The 25,441-nt window shown below is 38.5% G+C and overlaps 1 protein-coding gene across 5 annotated transcripts in view; it reads left to right on the forward strand.

The window, feature by feature from the left end:
• The window catches only part of Ppp1r12a (protein phosphatase 1, regulatory subunit 12A), a 117,894-nt gene that overhangs the window by 85,373 nt on the left and 7,080 nt on the right, over positions 1–25,441 (forward strand). For 3 of the 5 annotated variants that reach the window (XM_006513327.4, NM_027892.3, NM_001368736.1), the window contains exons 10-23: positions 1,971–2,186; positions 3,450–3,544; positions 4,376–4,480; positions 5,293–5,460; positions 5,861–6,031; positions 12,292–12,382; positions 13,372–13,572; positions 13,781–13,952; positions 14,846–14,967; positions 17,239–17,304; positions 19,940–19,956; positions 21,108–21,243; positions 21,790–21,894; positions 24,258–24,305. In XM_006513327.4, coding sequence (XP_006513390.1) covers positions 1,971–2,186; positions 3,450–3,544; positions 4,376–4,480; positions 5,293–5,460; positions 5,861–6,031; positions 12,292–12,382; positions 13,372–13,572; positions 13,781–13,952; positions 14,846–14,967; positions 17,239–17,304; positions 19,940–19,956; positions 21,108–21,243; positions 21,790–21,894; positions 24,258–24,305 — 1,713 coding nt within the window. The remainder of the gene's footprint in view (positions 1–1,970; positions 2,187–3,449; positions 3,545–4,375; positions 4,481–5,292; positions 5,461–5,860; positions 6,032–12,291; positions 12,383–13,371; positions 13,573–13,780; positions 13,953–14,845; positions 14,968–17,238; positions 17,305–19,939; positions 19,957–21,107; positions 21,244–21,789; positions 21,895–24,257; positions 24,306–25,441) is intronic. The other 2 variants (XM_006513329.4, NM_001368737.1) reach the window with 2 other exon arrangements.

Consider the following 25,441-nt stretch of genomic DNA (forward strand, 5'->3'; position numbering starts at 1 on the left):
TTAATGTATATAATGGGAGGTTATCAAAAGTGAGTTAATCAACTGCTAAAATATAGCGATGTCATTTTTAAAATTGCTATTACTGCTCTGGTTTAGTCAAGTCTAAAAGAGCAATAGTAGCATTTCTTTTTTGTGCTTGTAATATTGTTATATTGAGATAACTCATACAGAGTTATGAGAACTTAGCTTAGAAATAGGAGCAGGCATCTCTTACATGCTGGCCTATGTTACACACGTAAATGGTATCTGCTGTCTGCTTAGTCACAGTGGAAAAACATTTCAGTTTGCAGGAGATGCAGTTGGAGCAGGAATTCACAAAATATGCCTATTTTTACATAGCAAACAAGCAGAGAATGTTTTTAACATCTTTAAATACTTGGGAAAATACGTAATATGCTACTTTCTGACACATTTTGATTTCATTGCCCCTAAATAAACTTTTATTAGAGCATAAGATGCTCATTTACATATGATCAATGTTTTGCAAAGCCCAGAGTGTAGCTTGGTGTGCATGCGTGTTGCCAAAATGCATAGATAGCTACTTGTGGTCAAACATAACAGCACACACTCTGATGATCCAGCAGTAGAGAGGCAGAGACAGGATTGTGCACTGGGATGTGTACTAGCTACTCCAGTAAGATTACAGTATACCTTCTGTACAATTCTTGTTACTTTGTTTGACATCCTGAAATAATTCCAGATGCATTTGGGGTCATGTGAACTAAGTAGACTCTTGATGGAAATGATTACAAGCTACCAGAAATATTGTAAAAAAGTGGTCCCTGGCACCATGGTACTATCACTAAAGATCTGCTAACCTGCAGTTTGAGCAGATTTTGACCATGCATGCAAAAGATTTTTCTTTTTAATTAACAATACCTTGTTATATTTAGTTGATATAGTCTTCTCTCTGTGCATTGAGCATTAAAATTCTTGAACTGGAAAGGTGAAGTTGATAAAGTAAATTATTTAATGATAATAACTAGTGTATTTTAAGCATGATAGCTAATATATTGGTGAAAACCCTGGGAAGTAGAATAATTATGCATAAAAATATGTTGTAACTAAAATTGCAGATTAATGTTTATTAGGAAGAATAAACAGTAAATTTAAAGTTAAAATATTTTAAAATACTACTAAATTAAGTTTACTTAGAAAATTAAATTTTCACCTAGGGTGTGTAAATCACTGAAAACAAAGTCCATATGTACTAATTTTTCACTCATGTGCTATATTGCTCTGTGTGCCATTAACTGGGTAAGAATTTTCTTTATTAGATTCTTCCCAATTACCTCTTGAGGAAACTAGGACTTGTTTTAGTGGCTTTCAATTGTCGGGCCACCACACTCCTACTGGATGTTAGTTTATTATAAAGTTGAAATATAGGAAAAAAGTGTGGTTGATTTTTTTTTTTTTTTCTTTTCACCTCCCTTTTCTGTCTTCATACTTTCAATCTGTATCTCTTGCCCTTCTTATTTTAATTGGCTTTAGTTTGATCTCATTGCTTCTCTCATGCCTGTGGAGTCAGTAGATCCTGCATCATGGAGGCAGGGCTTGCGCAAAACTGGCATTGTGCTGGTGCCCAGTAAGGGCGAAAAATCCATGGTGAGGCACTTCTATGTGCAAGAGTGCAAGTATCTGGGTTACGGCATAACAAGCTTCATGAGTGTGGGTTCCAAAGATGCATGGGTCAAGTCCTTACAGTGTGCTCATTGTTCTCTGTATCTGCATCATCATCTTCTGTGTGATATGAAGTGTGTAGTGTGTGTTTATAAAGCTAACCTCTAGAAAGGCGATCTGTTTACTCTCTAAGGTTTAGATTTTTGCCTTACGACCTTAACCTTAGTAAATGTGTTTTCTCCCAAAACTATCACTTAAAATTTTAGACATTATCTGAAATTAATTATCTCTAAATTAAGGAATAATTGGTTTTAGTAACTTGTTTTTGTCTTTTATGAAATAAAAACCAGTTTCCAATATCGACTACAAAAATTTCTCCCAAAGAAGAGGAAAGAAAAGATGAGTCTCCTGCATCCTGGAGGTTAGGGCTTCGAAAGACTGGCAGTTACGGTGCCCTGGCTGAAATCAGTGCGTCTAAAGAAGCCCAGAAGGAGAAAGACACTGCAGGGGTGATGCGGTCGGCTTCCAGTCCGAGACTCTCGTCCTCTTTGGATAATAAAGAAAAGGTAATAGAGAGACGCTCTAGTAAGCACCATTAGATCCTGGGTATCAGCTTCACTCACCGACTCTAGAATATAGAATGCTCCTTCCTGTCTTGTGAGTACCTGGAAGAGCAGTTGTGCTTGCATAAAACAAGAAATTTGAGGAGATACTAAGCCTTTAAAACTTCTTGATATTTTTTTAGATTTATTTATTTGATACATGTGAGTGTTTTGCCTGTATGTATGGAAGTGCACCGCATGCGTGCCTGATACTCACACAAGTCAGAAGATGTTGGATTTCCTGGGACTGGAGCGACACATGGTTGTAGGCCCACTGTGTGGGTGCTAAGAACCAAATCCAGTTCCTCTGCAAGAGCATCGAATGTTTTTAACCACCGACCCATCTCTCCAGCCCTCCAAATCATGCTTTTTGAGTAGAATGCTCTAGGGAATGAACAGGTTTATATTATTTATTATTGAGTAAGTTTCCCGGAGTTAAGGAACGCAATTTTTTTTTCTAGCATGTAAGCATGATCAAGTTAAATTCAATTATTATTTGCAATTGCCAAGCTACCTTTTTTATCTTATACAAGTATGTCTTAATGACTTTTAACTATATTTAACTATATTTTGAAAGAGTTTATATTGCATCAAACAGGTACAACCAAAATTGTTCTCTTACTGAATTGCCTGTGATTGGGCTACTTAAGTTTTTTCAATACATTTTTCTTTTGAATGTTACCTTATATTAGACATTCTACTATGAGGTTTCTTTCCCACTCACTTTAATGCTTTGCTTTCTTATAACTTTATTGCCAAGTATATTGGCAGTGTGGAAGTGTCGCTAACACTACATACTCTCAGCCACACGTCGCAGTAATACAATTTCGATAATGTCTGTTTAGAATACCTTAATATTTGAAAGCATGGATTGTCAGAGTTGTAAGTGGCTCCTTGTTGAACTGCATTTGAACTTTATGTCTTCAACAGAAATAAATGGATTTTAACTTACTACATTAGCTTTATACAAACCTTAGAAAAAGTCATTAATAAAGGATCTTTCTTCCTTTCCTGAAGTAAGTGATTTTCTAACTTTAGCCTAGGGGGGCAGGAAAGGGAGCTGGCGGAGCTGAGCTGTTGTTCATTGCTTTTGGAGGACCTCGCTGACTTGTATGAGTATTAAAGTTCAGGAGCTAAACTGGGAAAGGACTGCACGGTCACAGACGTGTTAAAGCCTCTTCATGTTTTCATCGCACCTTTTGTCATTCATGACTTTCCTGTTGTCAGGAGAAAGATAACAAAGGAACGAGACTTGCGTATGTCACCCCTACAATCCCGAGACGACTAGCCAGTACATCTGACATTGAAGAGAAGGAGAACAGGTGAGTGCAGAGAGGCGGCTGTGTGCATCCCTGCAGAGTCTGCAGTGTTCGCATTGGTGTTAGATGTGAGGACTGATGCGAGCTTTCAGGAAGAGAGAGGGCTGTCCGGGACCAGCAGAACACCAGGTACACAGTCCTGCGGGACAAGAGCATGCAGGCTTAGTGTGTTCCTGAATGGCAAGGAAAGCAAAAGCAGACGACACACAAATAGGTTCAGACACATACAAAAGGGGAACCCAGCCAGACTCAGGAGACAGGAGCAGGGGGGTCTCTCAGGGTTCTGGAACAGCCAGGGCCACACAGAGAAACCCTCTCTTGAAAAAAAAAAAAAAAAAAAGAGAGGCGGGGAGGAGGGGGGAGGGGAGGATGGAAGGAAAAGGGAAACACTGCATGGTCACTGTCTGGGTTTTGGGGTGTTTTTGGTTTTGTTTTGTTTTTTTTTAATTTCTTTTTTTTTACTCTCAAGTGTTATAGAACTTTTTATTTGTAGTCATGCTTTAGTGTCTAATTATGTATCTTCATTTTTTTCAGCTAACATTTTATATATTGTATAGGCTCTCAACATATTTTTGTCATTTTATAATATATGCCTACATATCTGTCTTATGCTGTGAATCACAGTATTTTGTCTTATAAATAATATGCTTCTAAATGCTTTTATTTAGGATTATATACTGACTCCTAGAACTAAAATTCCTCCCACTTTTTGGTAACTATCCTGAAGTTTCCCTATGGGATTTTCCTTACATCTACTCTTTTTCACTAGTACATACCTTTCTTATCCTTCTTCTAAAATTACCTACCAGAATCTGAAGGCTGTTGTTTCCACAGAGAGTCTTCAAGTTTGCGAACAAGTAGTTCTTACACAAGAAGAAAATGGGAAGATGATCTTAAAAAGAATAGTTCGATCAATGAAGGATCCACTTACCATAGAAGGTATGATGTACTTTATAAGTGGCTTCTCTATGTCCTTATAAAAATAGCCGCTGATTTAATATCAGTTATGCAAATCTTTTTAAAATATTACATCTTTTTTGTGTGCTAAATTTAATTTAGAGACACAGTAAATATAAAGATGGTGTGGATTTATTCTAACTTATCCTCTGCATATATATTTAATTAAACTTGGAATATTATGAAATGTCTTTTAGCACTTTTAATGGAACTTCTTATGATTGACTAAATTGTCTGAAATGGGATATTGTCATAATCGATTTAGCTATTGTCTATGATCTGGAACATTTGTTTGGACTACAACTCAGCTATGAAAGCATAGAATCTTAATGCTGTTATAATGGAGACTAGGAGAGTTCTACTTCTTTGTGGAAAGCAAGAATAAGATATGAACACATACACGTAGACACGGGTCGCTCCTGAGGAGTTAACCCATTGCAAAAAACTTTTCTTCGGATGGGCCATATGCCTTATTTCCCTTGAATGAATCCACTCCACAATTTTTGTTAGAACCAGCTTGGCATGACCATTTTTGGTCTATCATATTCTGAAAATGTTCAGTGTTGACTGTTATTGAAGGCTTTGGGAGGAGGAGGCATAAAATTCTACACCATCAAATCAGTAAAATGAATCTATACTCTAGCAATTGTAGGTCCAACTCTTGGTGCTGGAGCTGGTGGTCTGATGAGGAGCACAGTTTGTTTTCTACTGTGTGCAGTTGTGTGATATCTGAGATAGTGAATGTAGCGTCCACATACAGACACATCCTACATAGAAATGCCTCTTTCCTTTAGTTGCTCCTTTGGTAGAAGACAAGATGATTTGATTAGTTGTAGTGTTCCAAGCACCACATCAACACCAACAGTTACCTCTGCAGCGGGGCTTCAGAGAAGCCTCCCTTCCAGCACAAGCACTGCTGCAAAGACTCCCCCGGGTTCCTCCTCCGCAGGCACACAGAGCAGGTGAGTCACAGAGACGGTCTGTGTCCAGGTCTACTGTGTGCTTATGTGCGTGCATGCATCGTTGTGTAGACAAATGTGGGCTCTGGATTTTTTTATTTACCATGTCAAAATTGTTTTTAAGCAAAAATTGGTTCCAAAAAAAACCAAAAAAACAACAACAAAAAAAAAACAAAAAACAAGCAATTATGCATGTCTGGGGAAAAAATATTAAGGTCTTAAATCATATTGCTTAAAATAAAAATTTATTTCTTTGGCAGCTCTGCGTGAGCTGTTTGATTACTAATCTTGTGTTTTTAAAAAATCCATCCCTGTGGTCACCTGTTTTCAGCTTCTAGAAATGGCTTTCGTTGTTTAGCTGTTTTCCTTTTCTCTTTTTGTGTTGCTGCTTATGATGCTATAGTACCTCAAATCGTTTGTGGGCTGAGGATAGTACTGAGAAAGAAAAGGACAGTGCTCCTACTGCAGTGACCATTCCTGTGGCTCCAACTGTTGTAAATGCTGCAGCTCCTTCCACCACCACCCTGACTACAACTACTGCTGGCACTGTTTCCGAGGTCAGGGAGAGACGCAGGTGTGTACAGGTCCTCTCAGTACTAGTTTCTGCTGATATGCTTGGCCAGTTTCTGGTATTTTGTGTTCTTTGCTTGTTTGTTTTGTTATTCTTGGAAATGTGATATGTATTAGTAACTACTTTTCTGTTTCTGTGCTAAAATACCATGACCAAGGCATTTTATAGAAGAAGGGGGTGGGCCAGAGAGATGGATGGCTCAGCAGTTAAGATGCCCTTCCAGAGGTCCTGAATTCAATTCCCAGCAACCACATGGTGGCTCACAACCATCTATACAGTGTGCTCACATACAAAAAAAAATAATAATTCTTTTTTAAAAAAAGATTAAGGGGATTTTGCTTATAGGTTCATAGCGTTAGAGTCCATAAATGTCTGGGTAAAGGCGGCAGGCAGCTGTGGCTAGAGAGTGATTCTGAGAGCTCCTTACATCTTGAACTGCAGCATAAGAAGGAGGAAGAGCTGGGAATGGTAGGGTCTTTAATATCTCAGAGCCCATCACCAGTGGCATACTTCCTCCAAGAAGGGCAGACTTGCAAAGCCCCCTCACGCAGCTCTCCCAACTGGGAACGGAGTGTTAAAATATGTGATCCTAAGAGGCATTCTCATTCAAACCACCACAATGACCAATCATCTTAATAGGCTAATAAATGAAATGTCATGTATTGACTCCAGCCTAGGGAAATGGGCACAGCTAGCAGTTATTAGCAGTTAGGCGTTTTAGTCATCTCTGAAAGAATTGATGTCTGGGTCAATAAAGGCAAAGCCAGACAACTGTCTTCCTAGATGTTAATTATCTTAGTGTTGTGTGTGTGTGTGTGTGTGTGTGTGTGTGTGTGTGTGTGTGTGTGTGCGTGTGTGTGCGCGTGCGCATTCGAGAGCACATGTGTTGTGAAGACTTGGGAGAAAATATATTACAACATACCAAGATTAATTGTTCTTGTTACAAAGGAAATAGATGTATTTTAAACAGTTTTGTGTTTAATTTTCATTGTAAGATTATATAAGGTTAGCCGTGTAGCTTAGTGGTAAAGCCATTGCTTCAGGTATCAGTCCCAGGTTCACTCTTTTTGTCTTCCCCTTTCTTCCCAGTTCTTTCCCCCTCCAGCTCCTTACCTCCTCCCTCCTCGTCCTTCCTTTTGCTTCCTTCCTCTTTTTCTTCACTGGGGGTCAAACAAGGGGCTTCTGTCTACCATTGAGTTACACTGGAGACACTTATCTTTTTTTTGTTTGTTTTTTTTGTTTGTTTGTTTGTTTTTGGTTTTTTGTTTTTTTTCGAGACAGGGTTTCTCTGTTTAGCCCTGGCTGTCGTGGAACTCACTTTGTAGACCAGGCTGGCCTCGAACTCAGAAATCCGCCTGCCTCTGCCTCCCAAGTGCTGGGATTAAAGGCGTGCGCCACCACTCCCCAACCCCCCCAACCCCCCGGCCCGAGACACTTGTATCTTAATTACTTATAAATCAGCAGTTGGAAAGAAAGGTCCAGACTCCGTTTTATCTCTTAAGATTCCATGCTTTTAATTTAAACAAAAGTCTCAGTGACAGCATGCAATGAATATCCCCTCAGAATCAGCAATTATTTTAGAATCAAATATGATTCTCTCCTCCCGTCTTTCCTCCCCCGTCAGAGCTAGGCTCAAAACCAGTGCCTTGTGTATTCCGTGACAGCTGTAGTACTCAGGTTTATTGATTGCATTTAAGAAGAGAATTGAGGAGGGTATGGCTTTTAAAAATTAGTCTTAATTTTAGTGGAGGATATTAAAGATTAAAAAAATAATCTTTGGGCTAGAGAGATGGCTCAGTCGTTAAGAGCACCGACTGCTCTTCAGAAGATCCTGAGTTCAAATCCCAGCAACCACATGGTGGCTCACAACCAACCATAAAAAGATCTGACTCCCTCTTCTGGGGTGTCTGAAGACAACTACAGTGTACATACATATAATAAATAAATAAATCCTTAAAAATGAATAAGTAAATAAATAAATAATCTTTATTACATTCACCAAAGATTATTTTAGTGGCATAAGAAACAAAATGTTTATCTTTTTTTCTGTTAAAACTGAAAACAGTCTGTATTGCTTAAACACTATCACAGTTCTGCCTTTTTTTTTTTTTTTTTTTTTGGTTTTTTGAGACAGGGTTTCTCTGTGTAGCCCTGGCTGTCCTGGAACTCACTTTGTAGACCAGGCTGGCCTCGAACTCAGTACTGCCTTCAAAAAAAGCTTTAAAAGAGTCATCTCCGTGTACCAGCATCGTTACTAGGGTGGAATCCTAGTTATGGTTAAAGACATGGAAGTAAAGCCAGGTTCCTTCATAGAGAATTTACAGAGCCTACTACACTCTGGCTTTCTAGGTTTTTTCATTTGGTTTTCAGACCCTTCATCTAGTTCCCACGTTTTCTGCTGCCTGGCAGTCCTGTCTGCCTTCGGGCCTCATCCAATCTCTTCCTAGATTTCTTATCTGTCTCTGGGTGTTGGCAGTAGTTGCCCCTTGGCTGTCACCATCTGTATGGTGACAGATAAAGACCCACCGACATCATCTGCGTCAATGGGAGAGGTCTGGAGAGGTGCACAGATGATTAACACCATGTTGACCACTGGCTTAAGTCCTGTATTCCCTGTGCCATTCTCACAAGGGTTTGTAAGAGTCAGCAGACATAGCAGTTCCTTCACTGTGTGTGTCTGCTGTGCTGTCGTCTCCTGGATGCTCCGCTTTCTTTACTCTTGCCTGTGCTTAAATCCCATTCCCGGGGTGGGGCCTTGCCCAGCTGTGGGCTGGGGAAGGTGCATCTGGCCACTCTCACAGAAATTACAGGAGATAATAGCAGTCTCATATTAGCCTTGCACCCTGAACCTCTCTTTGCTGTAAACTCCTAGGTATTATATTTCTGAGACACCTTCCTACTGAAGGCTGGCTTGGAAGTGAGTCTACTGAAGGCCTTCCGTGGTTGTGTCTTTTAACCTTGTTTCTGTTTCATATTTCTAGAGAGTCTGTCCTTTTTCAGTAATACCTAAAGTAATTTTAGTGTCTGGACTTTCTTCCACATGAAATAGTTAACTGGAAATTTTTATAAATTGTTTGCTTTTTCTGGTTATCTTTTCATTAAATTCTACCAGAGAATCTGAAATACATATTTTTTTGTCTTAAAATATATACACAGTGGCAAAAATATATAGTGGGCAGGGTTAGGAGTTTGGCTTAGTGATGGAAGGACTACTTGCTGGCAGGTGTGCAGTCCTAGGGTTGGTAATCAGTGCTAGGAAAAAAAGATAATAAATTGTGACTGAAAAAATTTCTTTATCCTATTAGGTACTTTAAGATCTAATGAAGTTATGTAGCACACTATTCAGTTGTCTTCGTTGATCAGGGTTGTATCGAATTCCTCCTTTCTTTTTAGTTAAAAATTCCAATGCCTTAATTTTTTATTAGTTTATTTGTGGGTGGGTGGGGTGTAGTATATCTGTGGTGTTTGTAGATGCATGCATACTTGTGCACATACACCTTTCTGCATGCTTTCTTAACAGTTTTTCTGTGAACACGCTCTGTCTTCCAAGATCTGCCTCTCTCAACTCTTAATGCTGGAGTTGTAAGCATGTGTGGCCATGTCCAGCTTTTATGTGGGAGCCAAGGATTTGAACCCTGGCCCTCATGCTTACACACCAAGTTTTCTAACCCATAAGTCATCTTTTAGCCCCCTGATGAATAAAGGTTTTTTTAACAGTAGAGAAAAACTACCATCAGATGGTAGACTATAATAGCAGATGATCTCAGAGAAAGTGCTTGTTACTTACCATCATTTGAAATGCACAGGAGCACCTTACAGTAATACTGTCTTTACATGGAACCATTGCTTTATATAGTTATTCTCTTCCATTGTCTTTTTATATTTCCTCCGGGCTAGACAGGATGGATCATCCTGTAATCCCAGCACCCAGGAGGCTGAGACAGAAAAGCCACAAAATTAAGGCCAGTCTGGATTTAAATAGTGATTTCCAAGCCAGTCTGGACTACATAGAAAAATTCTATTAAAAGAAAACAAAACAAAAATATATTTTCTCTGAAAGGAAAAAAGCTAAGTGTGAAATAAGAAGGCTGTTACTCAGTTTTTTAAATATAGAGTATGGTTGACAAATTAAAATACCATTATAAGTAAATCTGTTTCAATTAATGAATAAAACTTTGTAGAATAAATCTAATTAAAACAAAAACATTGAATTGATTAAAAGGCCATGGTTTTATACTAATTGGAAACAGATATTTTGCATATAAAATTAAAGTGCACAGATTTTACAAGCCATTCAACTGGTAGTTTATCTCCTTAACAAACAGTTATGAGAAATTAACATTCATGGAAATTTGGAAGTGAATTTAAAAAATAATCCAGGCTTATGAAATAAAAGGTGAGTTTGTGTGAGTTTGTCAAATTAACTGCTGTGGTACAATTTTGCCCTTCTATAAATTTGCTCACTGTCCCAAAAAAAGTGACCATATTTGACCCATCCTAATTGACTTGCTCTCAGTTTCTGTAATCACAGAAGCAACAAGAAAGCAGTCTTCTCACCCTAACCTTAGTTCAAACTAAGTTTCCCCTAACTGCCGAGATTGAAAGCCCCTGTAAGAAATTAATTTGTCATCTGCCAGTACTTATCTGAGAAAACAGATGCTAAGAACAATTAATCATATATTCTAGTCTCAGCAGACTTCAGAAACAATCAGAAATATGGACAGTAATGAATACATTCCCAATGTTTGAAAGGAATTGAGGCCCTCTAAAGGATTTAGAGGGGGAACCCACTGCAGATGGAGTGTGAATCTGCGCTACTAGATTCTCTGAGTTTAAAGGGCTCGTAGAAGAGAGACAAACAGCATAAAACCCACAGCTGACTGCAGAGCTTGTTAAAGAACAGTGACTAACAAGCTGAGGTGAGCAGGAAAGCTGACAGAGCCCCTGTAAAGAGGAGCATTCAAGTAAAGAAAGCTGGCTAGACCATAACTGGTCTTGGAGAGCACGGCGGGGGTGCACTAACCCTTACAGAGAAAGTAGAGAATTCTGTAATGTCTTCAGACAGAGCTGAGTTCAGTGACAAAAGCGGTCATGGTGGAACTACCCCAAGTAACCCTGGCTACTAGAGGCAAAGCTTCGTCTCCTTTTGAAATTCCTAGGGTTTTGTTCAAAATGTGGACAAAACTATGATTTCTACTCTAACTGTAAATAGTAATAGGACTGTGAAGAGTGTCCCCATGTCATTGCAGACATTCCGACATTTACAGTAAAGACTTTAAGTCAGACATTTGCACAAGTCATTTAACACTGTTACAGCAAAGCAAAACAGGCCAAAATGGATGTCATAAGGGATTTGGAGTCAGGTTTGTGAAGGAAGATGTACTTAAAAATATTTTAGTTATAGAAAAGATAAAACCTTCACTCCCAGTTTTTGTTTGTTTGTTTTTTGGTTTGGTTTGGTTCGGTTGTTTGAAATAGCCTCTTTCTGCATAGCCCTGTTGACCAGGCTGGTCTCAAACACACAGAGAAATGCTTCCTTCTGCCTTGCAGGAGCTGGGATTAAGAACATGGGCCACCACATGTCCAGCCCTCCTTTCCTTTTTTATATAATAAAAAATAACAGAACTTGGCTTGTTAAGTGGGCAGCGCTAGTAGTGGACTTGTGGGCCACTAGAGAGGTAACATGGAATGAGGTGATTCTTAGAGGTTGGAGTCAACCTCTCTGTTCCTGTGAATTGGTTCTGTGCCAATGAAGTGCTTGTATCTCTTATCTCTTTTAATGGAGTAAAACATAATCTTCAGTCCTCTCATTGCTTCTTTAAAATTAAGACCATTAAATATAGAAAGGGAGAAGTCAACATGCTATACTAAGTATAACTGGTTCCTGTTCAGAAAGAAATGAGCTGAAAAGCTTACTCAGTGGTTGGGAGCACTTATTCTTCTTGCAGGCCCAGTTGCAATTCCCAGCACCCACGTGGTGGTTCATAGCCCTCCCAGAGGGACCCAATGGTCATGTAAGCATCAGGCAGGCAAGTAGTATAGACGTACATATAGATAATTCACCTATACACATAAAATAAAGATTGAATGAGAATGGTCATAATTGCATTAGTGAGTTTCAAAGCCAGGTACAAACATTTTCTGAAGATACTTTTTTAACCCATTAAAAACTGTGCTTGCTTGTTTTAATCACAAACATTGATAAGTATTTCTACTCATAAATATTGACTCTCCAACTAACAGTTTTTTATTTATTACTGTAGGTCATACCTCACTCCTGTTAGGGACGAAGAGTCTGAATCCCAAAGAAAAGCAAGATCTAGACAAGCAAGACAGTCTAGACGGTCAACACAGGTATATCTAATGTGTACAATATAGAGAGCATATACTTAATAAGTGGGTTTTTCATTTTCACTCTGGGGGAAAAATCAGAAGAGATAAGGATGATGTAGTAATCCTCTTATAGCTTTTGTGTATATACTTTAGGTATCACATTACATCTAATCAGTATCCTTTGTCTCTTTGAATGTTGTTTTTTTAATCCCCTATTCCTAATTTGGTTTTTGGCACAGAACATATTCATAGGTGTTAGCATGTATTATAAGGTTTCCCTTTTTTTTTTTTTTTTGGTTTTTGAGACAAGGTTTCGGTGTAGCTCTGGCTCTACTGGAACTCACTCTCACTCTGTAGACCAGGCTGGCCTCAAACGATCCCCCTGCCGCTGCCACCCAGCCATATGGTACCTTATGATTATTAAAGTCTTATGAATGTGTAGTGATGATGGAGAAGAGGCCTAGTGCTCAGTATAGAAAACAGCAGATGGGAGATGTGAGAAGTGTCTCTCTGGCTAGTTACTAACTCGCTTCCTACTCTTCATTGTGATTATGATGGCTGCCTTTCCTCCTCATGAGATCTCAGTAGCACGGGCTCAGCTGTTTGGACTTGGCCTGTAAAGCGGTGTGGTTGCTGGGTCCTAAGCTACTTCCCATCCAGCCTGTTCTGAGGAGTCCAACCTGAACACTGAAGATTGTGTCAAACCTCGAGTTAATGTGTGAAAATGAATGCATATAGTGTATTATCTAAATTCTATAGATTGACTCTTCCTCTTCTAAAATTAGATACATGTATTGAGATTTTTCCATCTCTTACTATTTTGTTAGTTTTTGAATACAGATTCTTACCTATAATTATAACTTCCCCAATTCCTATGATTATTGTGATTCATAAAATGAATGTGATTCACTATGTAAAAATAACATTCATATTTGCTGTGTCAACTTGTAAAGTGCTCTTTTTAAATGGCCACTAATAGGCATCACAATGTGTGCCTTTTTTGAGTGCAGGGGGTAACACTGACTGATCTTCAGGAAGCTGAAAAAACAATAGGAAGAAGTCGTTCTACGAGAACCAGAGAACAAGAAAATGAAGAGAAAGAAAAAGAAGAAAAGGAAAAGCAGGATAAAGAGAAACAAGAAGAAAAGAAGGAGTCAGAAGCATCTAGAGAAGATGAATATAAACAAAAGTATTCAAGAACATACGATGAGGTAATGCTGTGGGCAGCACAGCTGGTCTGCTTGGCTCTTAGCGTTCTCACAGTGCTGAGATGTATGGTCTCATAAGCAGTGTGGCGTGCATGAGAGGCGTAGGCTGGAGTCTGACAGCTTTGGCATGATGAGAACGATATTGTTCTTTTGAAATCAGTTTGTGTTTTATGTGTCTTTAATATTTCAAATGGGTTTTAATGCTTCCCAGACTTACACACGTTATAGACCTGTGTCAACTTCAAGTTCAAGCGCTCCGTCGTCGTCCTCACTCTCTACTCTAGGCAGCACACTCTATGCCTCAAGTCAGCTCAACAGGCCAAACAGTCTTGTAGGTATAACCTCTGCCTACTCCCGGGGATTAGCCAAAGAAAACGAGAGAGGTAAGAAACCACCTTTTCTTTCCAGTAATCCTGAGAGCCGGTCTCTCTAATTAGTAATGCAGCTGACGTCCATCGTAAGCTGATGTGCTGAGCAGAAACAGTGTGCAGTCGTTAGTGTTCTGTTCCTGTCTGCATTGCTAGCACATTCAAAGTCCTCATAATCCTGCAGTGCAGAGGCCATTTACAGATGAGAAACGGACATCTTAAGACTAACGTGTTTATGTTGATTTGCATTTAATGAAAGATAACTTTTCAGAAGAAAGCATCTGCCCTTAGGATAGCAGTGAGGTGCTAGAAGACATGGTGGAGGCTGGAGGCTGCAACAGGGCTACTGCTACATGGCCCATTGTGTGCTTCTGTGTGCTTTCTCCTCTTGCACGGGAGTTCTGCGAGTAACTTGTTAACAATGACGAGCCTGCCTGCCCATCAGCCGATCAGCCATTTTCTACACAACAAATATGTCTCTACGGATGGTTTATTTTGAACACCAAGAATGTAGAGATAATTTGTTCTCATGATCATTAAACGTGTGCCATAATGGGAAATTAAAATGCAAGTTTATACCAAATATACATATAGGAGTACTGATGGGGACAAACATTATTTTAATTGAAGAAATCTAAGCTTTACAAAAGAGGCTAACAAAATTAGAGCACTATTTATTTTGTACATGCTAGGCGGGGGCATATGTGTGTGTAAGTGCGATGACACACCTGCAGAGGTCGGAAGGTGCCTTGTCAGAGTCTGTCCTTCCGCTGCGTGGGTCCCCGGCCTGGCAGCATTCTGTTTTCCCACTGCACCATCCAGCCGGCTCTAGAGCTGTTTTGACGTATGCTTGTAAAAACATTGTCAGGATAAATTGCAATCATGCCGTTTGTGTAATCCATAAATAGAGGGAGAGAAAAAAGAAGAGGAGAAAGAAGGGGAAGATAAGTCACAGCCTAAGTCAATCAGAGAACGACGGCGACCCAGAGAAAAGCGACGGTCTACTGGAGTCTCCTTCTGGACACAAGATGTGAGGCCCTCTTAGAAACACTACCTCCCAGAAGTACTTGCTCACAATTCCTTACATTGCTGAGAGGATACATGGTTTAAATCAGCAGTCTATTGAGTTTTTAATGCTTTATAAACACAGTCACCAAGTAGCTAGATGTGTGTGTGTGTGTGTGTGTGTGTGTGTGTGTGTGTGTGTGTTTACTACCTGAATCAGAAATTTTATTCCAATTTTGGAATAATTAAAATGGCTATTGGTTATGGTGTACACATTATTTTAAAATGCTAATAGACCTTCAAAGAAAAATGCTTTCCGTGTTGTACATTAATCTTATTTTTATGTTATAAGTGTACATAAAAGAACCTGTTTTTTTCAAACAATGCAAGATTACAGTCATCCTGCGAAAAGGAAAATTTTCAACATAGGGTTATAGGCCTCACTTGCCCAGTGGGTGCAAAGTTGTAGGCTTAATTCCCAGTACCACAAGTAAATAAATTTCTTTTTCTAGATCTCAGATTATAACCCTAATATTGTTATTTATTAGCAAATGGAATAATGTGGGGTGGCACTGTTAATGTGAATATTAATACATATATATTATAACTGTTATTAATATAACAGTTTTAAGGGAACAAAATTATTTTTAAATGTAGCTTCTTGGTAGTTTTTCTAATTTTTAGTAATTTATTTGGCAAGATGAGGATTACATTATACATTCTAGGCAAATAAATGCTTTGTTATTAATAGATGTAGAGTCTCAATCCAAAAATGAAGTTTATCTAGAAACATAATTAGTAAGTGTATAGTTTCATGACAGCATAAAATGGCAGTACAAAGTCATATTTTCTCTCAGTTTTTGTCATTCTTATTTTCAAGAGTAAGCGCATTTGAGTATACAACTGTATTATGTTTTTGAAGTACACCTATGCTGTTATATCTAGCAGTACATTTCTTTTAAATGCTATAAAAAATGTTCCTCTGTAAACTGTATATATTCCTCCACTGAAAGTCACCCAGTTGAAATAACCTACACATCTCCACAGGTTGCTCTTACCCTTAACAAAGTCTGCCTTTGGGGCGGGGGAGCTATACAGTACATTAGGACAATAGTCAGGGATGTATGTGGCTGGTTTTGATTTTTTGGTTTTGCTTTTAGATTCATAAAACCAGAAATAAAGGTTTAGGAAATTATACACGTTTATCCTAAAGTAACCTTATATCAAAAGTATAACTTCCAGCTTCCAAAGTACAGGCAGAAATTAAAAGTAGATTAAAAAATTTTTAAGGGCTGGAGAGATGGCTCAGCGGTTAAGAGCACTGACTGCTCTTCCGAAGGTCCTGAGTTCAAATCCCAGCAACCACATGGTGGCTCACAACCATCCATAATGAGATCCAGAAGAGGAGAGGGGTCACCCTCTTCTGGAGTGTCTGAGGACAGCTATGGTGTACTTACATAATAAATAAATAAACCTTTAAAAAAAAATTTTTTTAAACAACAAAGTTTTGAAAGCTGGGAGAGAATGATGCCTCAGTGAGAATGAATGGTAAGGAGCCAACAGGGAAAAAAGCAAATTGGTTTGTTTCCTTTAAAACTTCTAATTTGGGCTGGAAAGATGGCTCAGCGGTTAAGACTGCTCTTCTGAAGGTCCTGAGTTCAAATCCCAGCAACCACATGGTGGTTCACAACCATCTGTAATGGGATCTGATGCCCTCTTTGGTGTGTCTGAAGACAGCTACAGTGTACTTACATATAAAATTAATCTTTGGACAGGAGTGAACAGAGGTCCTGTGTTCAATTCCCAACAACCACATGATGGCTCACAACCATCTGTACAGCTGCAGTGTACCCACATACATTAAATAAATAGATAGATAGATAGATAGATAGATAGATAGATAGATAGATAGATAGATAAATCTTTAAAAAAAATAAAGCTTCTGATTTAAAATAGATTTAAAGATTTTAATATAGGAAGGTTTGAACACACATAAAAGCTTTATGGTATAATTTTTTTTGTTTTGTTTTGTTTTTGTTTTTCGAGACAGGGTTTCTCTGTGTAGCCCTGGCTGTCCTGGAACTCACTTTGTAGACCAGGCTGGCCTCGAACTCAGAAATCCGCCTGCCTCTCATGGTATAATTTTTGCAGAATCATTTTAAATTCCAAAAGTTAAAAAAAAATATATATAAAGCTTTCAGTGTGTCTGGTTTCTTTGTTTTTTGTTTTGTTTTTTGTTGTTGTTGTTGTTTTTCGAGTGTTTGTTTTTGTAACGCAATCTGACAATGTGCTTTAGAGTGATGAAAATGAGCAAGAGCGGCAATCGGACACTGAGGACGGCTCCAGCAAGAGAGAGACGCAGGTGAGCAGCTGGAGTGCGTGCGTGCGTGCGTGCGTGCGTGCGTGCGTGCGTGCGTGCGTGCGTGCGTGCGTGCGTGCGTGCGTGCGTGCGTGCAAGCATTGCCTTAGGCTCTCGAGAGTATGAAGCAGTGTAAACTAGCAGCTCTTTGCCTGGCTCAGGCGACTGAATGGACATTGCTTCTAGGCCCAAGTATACTTATTTTGACCCAGTTCTTTTGCTCCTTAGGCAAGCAAGTAGACAGCCAGCACAATGAGAAAGTTAGTACTGAGGAGAGAAGTGGAGCAGAGGGACTCGCTTGCCACGTGGGCCTGGTAGCCTGACCCTGATCCATAAAACCCAAAGGGTGGGAGAAGAGAACCCCACCACTACCATCACACACACAAAGCAGCAGCATTGGTATCAGATTTTAATTTAAAGATACAGATCAGAAGCCTTCAAATGTTCAGGGCTGGAGAGATGGCTCAGAGGTTAAGACTGCTGCTCTTCCAGAGCTCCTGAGTTCAATTCCCTGCAACCACATGGTGGCTCACAGCCATGGGCTCTGATGCCCTCTTCTGCTGTGTTTGGAGCAGCAACAGAGTACTATTATATAATACATGCATACATCTTTTTTAAAGAAAAAAATGTTGAGATTTTTAAGCTTATTATTTCCACTTCTAGATATTTATTCCCAAGGTTGTAAATGAAATATATAAAGATAACTTTATAGAAAATACATTGCAACATTGCTTGTAAAAATAAAATATTGAAAATAGAGAAAGTCAATGCATATGCAAAGGTTCCTATGATTTTTCTGGCAGTTTGATGTACAGAATCATTACCAGTCATTGTCTAGGGTCTGGGGGACTGGACGAGAGGCACAGAAGCGCACATACTGTAGTTATTTATGTCAACTTCTCAAAAAGCTATAAAGGATATTTTTATTTTAGAGAAAGTTTAAATAGGGACTAAGGTCATGCTACATGAAGTAAGCAAGACAAAGAAAAACATAATTGTGGTTGCACTTGCGCAGTCTAACAAAGTCCAACTCGAGAAACAAACTCAGCTCGTGCTCTCCAGGACGGGGAGGAGCAGCGGGGAGGTGGTCGTGTGTGTGCTGAATCTCACGCACGACATTGCAAACGTACGTAATACTAGTATTCTACATCATTTAAATAATTTACAATTTTTACAATTTTATGGAGTTTGGAAGTTACAATTTAGCTTAAAACATAATTAATGGTAACACCGTGATTCTTAAAGACATAGAATTGGAGTGATTTTTGATTGCAAGACTCAGTCAGCAAAACTAGTAATAAGTGTGCCGTGTACATATTTTAGTTGTCTGGATTTTATAGAATTTAATATCTTTAAATTTTAAGGTTTTTTAAAAGTTGTTAAATTTTTTAGAAACTGAAGAGTTAAGTCAATAAAATAAAAATATAAGTAAATGAAAGCAAGGGCAAAATTAATTTTACAAAGGAAATTTGAACAGACTTTAGTAAACCATTTTTTAGTCTGAAAAAAATTAAACATTTCTGGGGGAACATAGTAATTTTAGAACTTGTAGAAAATTACAAATATTGAAACTCAAGAGTTTTAACAAACCAATTCTGAATGGTTATTTTATGGAAAATTATACATTAAGTGATAAGGGAGGAAGTTAAATTCCCCCCCCCCCCCCAAACATCTACATTCATCTCTGTCTTAGGATTCCTGTTGCTTCAGTGAAACCCATGACCAAAGAGCTAGCTGGGGAGGAAAGGGTTTACTCAGCTTCCACTTGCACAGCACTGTTCATGATTGAAGGACAGATACTAAAGCAGAGAAGCTGATACAGAGGTCATGGAAGGGATGCTGCTTACTGGCTTGCTCCCCCAGGCTTGCCCAGTCTACTTTCTTATAGAACACAGGACTACCAGACCAGGGATGGCGCCACCCACAGTGGACTGTACCGTCCCCCCTTGATCACTAATTGAGAAAATGCCTTACAGCTGGATTTCATGGAGGCATTTCCTCACCTGATGAGGCTCCTTCCTCTCTGATGATCCAGCTTGTGTCAAGTTGACATGCCAAAAAAAAAAAAAAAAAAAAAAAAAAAAGCCAGTACAATCCCAATTATTTATCTTAGCAATCATTTCTTGATAGGAAGATAGGAACATCAGTGATACGTGCTGGAAATAGTCATATTTAATATAAATCTAGGAGTTTAGAATGTCAAATAGTGTATATATACTATTCTATAGAAAACATAGCCATTTGGCTGCCTCATTGTAATGTCTTTAAAAATAAGAATGAATCAAGTGCTTGCCTCAAAGTGTCACAAAGTAAACTTGTACTGCTGTCCCCTTCTCCTGCTGATTATAAGCAATGGATAGTTCTTCGTCCTTTTAGTTTCCTGTTTAAACAGTAAGTACACTCAACAGAAATGTTTCCAGATGAGATTGTATCGTTTTAAACATGCAAAAATATAAAGTGAGTCTGTGTTCTAAAGTCTCCCTAAGAGTGAGCATTCTAAGAGTAAGCATGCATGCTGAATGAGTTTAATAGTGTGAACATCATTGTTACCTTAGTTGTTCCTATAAATCTCAGTTAACAGTTTAATGAAAGAATAAAGTTTAATATGCTTTTTTGGTTTTTGTTTTTTACTTTCTAGACGGATTCTGTTTCCAGGTATGTTTAATCTTTTTCCTGATATTTTTTTCTCATTTTTACTGTTAATAAAAGAATATGTTGCTGGGTGCTTAATGATTTTGTAGATTTATAGCATTAAATGGGCAGTATAAATCTGAAAAATCGTAGGTGGCCTAGGCTGGCAAGATGGCTCAGCAGCTGAAGTGCTTGCTACCAAGCCTAACGAGCTGAATCAATTCCACACGGTGGAAGGGGAACCAACTCTCTCAAGTTGTCTTCTGCCTGTGCATGTATGCAGTTGTGGCATGTACACACACACACACACACAAAAGAGCAATTTTTGAAAATACACAATTTTTTTAAAAATGAAGTATGATGACCTAATCACTGTTGCTAGTTTTCTGTGTTAGGGGCGTGCGTCACTTTTAATTCATGGTCATTATGATAAGTTCCTGTGAACAAAGCTTGTTCCCGAATGAGCTCCTTTTCTTATTTCATCACTAACAATCTCACTGTTAACATCAGAGACCCATGAAAATCCACACCTGGCCAGAAATATATTGAATTAGTGTTCAACATCCTCTCCTTTAAGAAAATGGCTAAGTGGAGGGATTTTTCACATCATCTAGCTCACAGTCACTCTAGCCTTGATTATAATCTTGGTCCATTTCCCTTGCCCACAGCTGGTGACCAAAGGCCTTGTGAGACTGAGAATAAATTTTATGTACTGATGATTCTTTGAACTGAACCAAATAACAAAAGAATTCACAGGTCTGATAGCACACTTCCTTTTTAAGACAAACCCATTAGTAACACTTAGAAAATTCACTGATTATCTCATCAAATCTAAGATGTCACTAATTTTAAATATTACTATATACCACCAAAAAAGGAAAGGTGTCGCCAGCTAGACTGTAGTGAATCATGGTATAAATTGTTATAGCATGATAAAATATGAAAATGTCATTTAAAACGTTAAATAATTTAGCATAATGTGAAAAGTTTTGCCTTTTGTATGTAGAAAGCAAGAATAACTTTGCATTTATTATATATCACAAATTGATAATACCTTACAGAGACCATTACTTATCAACTGGGAATATCAAGGATATGGATACATAATCAATGTGTACTAACATAATTTGTAGAAGACTATAATGAAGTCTCTGTTTTCAACTCAACTTTTGAAGGTATGACAGCAGTTCCACATCATCAAGTGATCGGTATGATTCCTTGCTGGGTCGCTCTGCTTCATACAGTTACTTAGAAGACAGAAAACCTTACAGTAGCAGGCTAGAAAAGGATGACTCAACTGACTTCAAAAAGGTGTGTGGGTTACTTAGTTTGTGTTTTGTACATTGTGTTTGTGTATACTATTTATAATTTAACAGTATTCTGAAAAACTTGCTTATAAAGAAATCAATATTTTGAAATAACTTATTTTTTATTAGTTTCTAACAGCTAATAGTAGGTAACATATAAATAGCCATGTCTTAGAGAGGGAAAAAAATACCTATGGCTTTGTATTTGTTGTGTCTGTCTTGCTGGAATGAGCTTAAAAGGGCCATTCGGAAGGACGAAGTATGAGTCTATGCACACACATCCTTTGTTTCATTATCTTTTCATTTGATGTTTTGTTTGTTTAGATACAGTCTTCCTATGTATTGCTGTTTAGACACAGTCTTCCTATTTATTGTCCTCAAACTTGCAAGTTACTTCTAAGCAACTTGTATATATTTAAATAATTAGAATATGTTGTCAGCATATTCTTTATAGTAAACATCTACATTAATTTTTCATTTTAATATTGTAGTCATTGAGGTCTCTTCAGCATAACAACAAAAGTAATCTGTTCTTCATTAATTTTTCTAGCTTTATGAACAAATTTTAGCTGAAAATGAAAAGCTAAAAGCACAGCTACATGATACAAATATGGAACTAACGGATCTAAAGTTGCAGTTGGAAAAGGCTACCCAGGTTTGTACCTTTTTCTCCAGATAACAGGGTGACTTAGGGTGACCTAAAAGCTTTACATCTAATTTTTGTGTAATATTAGTTCTGAGTATATTTGTTATTTATAATGCTTTATTTAGGAATAAAAGGGAATCAACATTATTAACAGTTAGCTGATTTCTGGAATATAAGAATACAGAAGTAATGTCATATAGAAAGAATTCAAAAGTTTTTTGTGATGCAAAAAATTGAACCCTAAAGACACTTAAGTGTCCTCTGTCAGAGCTGCATACATCTGCAACCTCCCATATTTCTTCATAATAATTAGTATATGAGGCTGAAGAGATGGCTCAGTAGGTAAGAGCACTGGCTACTCTTCCAGAGGACTCAGGTTTGGGTTCCAATAGCTATATCAGAGGTTCTCAACCTGTGGGTCGCAACCCCTTTGGAGGGGCTTCAAATAACCCTTTCACAGGGGTCACCTACAGCCATCAGAAAACATAGATAATTACATTACAATTCATAACAGTAGCAAATTACAGTTGTGAAGTAACAACAAAAGTAATTTTATGGGTGAGGGTTACCACATGGGAACTGTTATATATACAGCATTTGGAACGCTCAGAAATACTAATCTACATGGTGGCTCACAGTGGTCTCTGACTCCAGTCCATGAGATCTGATGTGCTCTTCTGACCTTTGGGCACAGACATACATGTGCAGAAAACACCCATAGATGTAAAGCTTTTTTCAAAATTGTAAAGAGTATGTGCTGTAAAGAGTTCCTGTTGTTCAAGTAAAGGTGATCAGAGCTCGTCAATTAAGGAAATTTCCTGCTAATCTAGGGATCCAAATTCAGTTCCTAATACTGAAGGTCTCACAGTTCAGTTCACGCACATCTGTAAATACCAGGTGCAGTATCTGATAGCCTCTTCTGACCTCTGAAGGAGCTCAGACCCACCCTTCTTTCTGTGTGTCTCTTTCTCCCTCGCCCTCTCTCTTCTACCCCCTCTCTCCCGTTAGAAAGCTCTTCTATGCCTGATAATGTCTACTCTTTTCTGACTTCTTTCTGTGGAGCAGCTTAGAGATGACAAAGCTCAGATTTTTGTGCCTAGAAACTTGGAATTAAGCCGGGCGTGGTGGCGCACGCCTTTAATCCCAGCACTTGGGAGGCAGAGGCAGGCGGATTTCTGAGTTCGAGACCAGCCTGGTCTACAGAGTGAGTTCCAGGACAGCCAGGGCTACACAGAGAAACCCTGTCTCGAAAAACCAAAAAAAGGGGGGGAAAAAAGCAATTGTCTGCACACAACAGATGCTGTGCTAAATTCCAGAGTCATTTAAAACATGCAGTCTTTTGAGAGGGTTTATTGTGAAGATAAACAGAAAGGAAGACAGAAAGCAGTAGCACACTTCATAGTATGGTGTTGAAATAACTCAAATGCCCTTCAGGCTGCATAAGTACCAGGCCTTTGAGCATATAGCAGGTACATGTTGTTATAATTCTAGGGATTTGGTCCTGTTTTCTCAGTAAAGTCACCACCTCTGTTTACCTGGACTGATGACGCTCTCTCTGTTGCATGGTGAATCAGTTGAGGCGGGTTTTCACTGCTGACCTTGCTTACCTCTCTCTGTTCCTCCTTTTCTGTGTGTCCTTTTGTCACCTCATTTTTCTGGTCGGCTTAATTCTGATTAATCCTATTTCTTACTCAAACTCTGTAGGAGAGGAAAATCGATAATAATTTTCATGCCGTCTGGACCTGCTTGGTAAAATAACTAGCTGGACATGGTCTTCTGCATAGTTTAGGTCCCGAGCTGATAGAAAATGCCTCAGAGCTGGGGCTTGCAGGTATTGAAGATGTAGCTCAGTAGTGCAAAGTGTGTTTAAGTCTGCCTCTGAAAGAAAAGAAAAGTGGTGTTCTGCAGTCGTGGATACATACAGATTTCTGATTCTGAAGTCAGAGAGGCAAATCTCAGAGTGACCGGCTGAGGCATTGTCATCCAGCTGCTTCCTACAGAGCCATCCAGCCTGCTAATCCGCCTCCTATGCTGGGGGGCTGGAATGTGGTCAGTCACATGTGCTATTCCTGATGGCTTAGGAAGGCAGTGAGCATGCGCGGGAAGGCTGTGGTACTTGTCATGCCCTTGAAGGTGCTCCTTCTCACACTCTGTGTAAAATGACCATCCGTTCCTAAACGTCACTTTTATCATTTCAGCACATACCCTTTTTAAATTTTTATCTCTTTACTTAAATTTGCCTATTATACCACCTGAATATGGATTATGCCACCTGAAAATTGTTACTTTTTTACAACATCTCAGTGGAGAGTTACATTGTATCCCTCATCTTTATTGCATGTTCATCTGTTTTCTTAATTTCTTTATTACAGAGACAAGAACGATTTGCTGACAGGTCACAATTGGAGATGGAAAAAAGGGTAAGTGTCCATCTTCCTGAATTAGTAGTGTTTGGATGAGCAGCAGTAGATTTGGTTTTGTCTCTGAGGATGGTAGTTGGGTATTCCAAACAAGAGGAAATGTTGATAGAGGAAGTCCTTCTATCCCTTTCTTTTTTCTACAATATTTTGGTTGGTTGTGGTCTGCACTTGTACTTCTCTCAGTTGTTATCATTGCTCGGGGTCCAGACACGACCGTAGCAATAGTCTGAAACGTGAGACTAACAGTGATCCAGATGTTGAAAGGAACCTATATAATGCAGCACATGTGAGTGGCAGCTAGGCTTGCAGGTGTGGAAGAACAAGGTGTATCACAGGAACCGTGATGTTCATTCCGTAAGTCAAAGAATAAGTAGCAGAAGCAGTTGATGTGGAAGCATTGTTCTTCCCCAACATTTTTATTTAATTACCAGCTTGACTTTTCACAAAAAATACTAAAATGGTACAGAATAAAATAAAATATACTACATTCAACATCTGTGATATTTATTGAATTGTTCTGTACAGTAGTTCGCCTTTTATTATAATTTTAGCAAAGTTTATAAATAGTATTTAGACACCTTTTTAAAGATTGATGTAGTTAGTAGTTGCTAAAAGTTCAGAATCATGTATTTTATTAAATATAATATTATTGGATATTGTTTGTATTGCTGTATATCTACTTAAATGTAACACTGAATTTTATCCCTAAAACAGATAGAGTGACTAAGATCAGTTCTTCTAACTGTATAAATAGTTGATATAGAAAATATTGTGAAATAGAATAGAGCAACACTTTTTAAAGAGTATTTCTTACAAAGTCAGTGATTATTAAACAAATTTAAGCACAAGAAAGAACACACATCAGTGATATGGTCGAGTATACAAAATTGCTAATTTCGTGCCTGTCGTTGGGATGCGCATACATTTATATTCTGCTCTTCTCACCTGACCTTGTTGCTGCTTGTCAAATGCAGATAATTACAGAGTAGCTCATGCACTCCTGCTTAGAAGGCCTTGGTGGTTTAATTAGCATGCAGATTAATGTTAGAGGTGGCCAACATGTATTTGATGTCCTCCACGTGTAAGGCAGATTCGATGCTAAGCAGTTTACATGTATGGTTTTTCCTTTAACAGTT

This window comes from Mus musculus, chromosome 10 (genome assembly GCF_000001635.26).
Source record: "Mus musculus strain C57BL/6J chromosome 10, GRCm38.p6 C57BL/6J".
Taxonomy (NCBI): domain Eukaryota; kingdom Metazoa; phylum Chordata; class Mammalia; order Rodentia; family Muridae; genus Mus; species Mus musculus.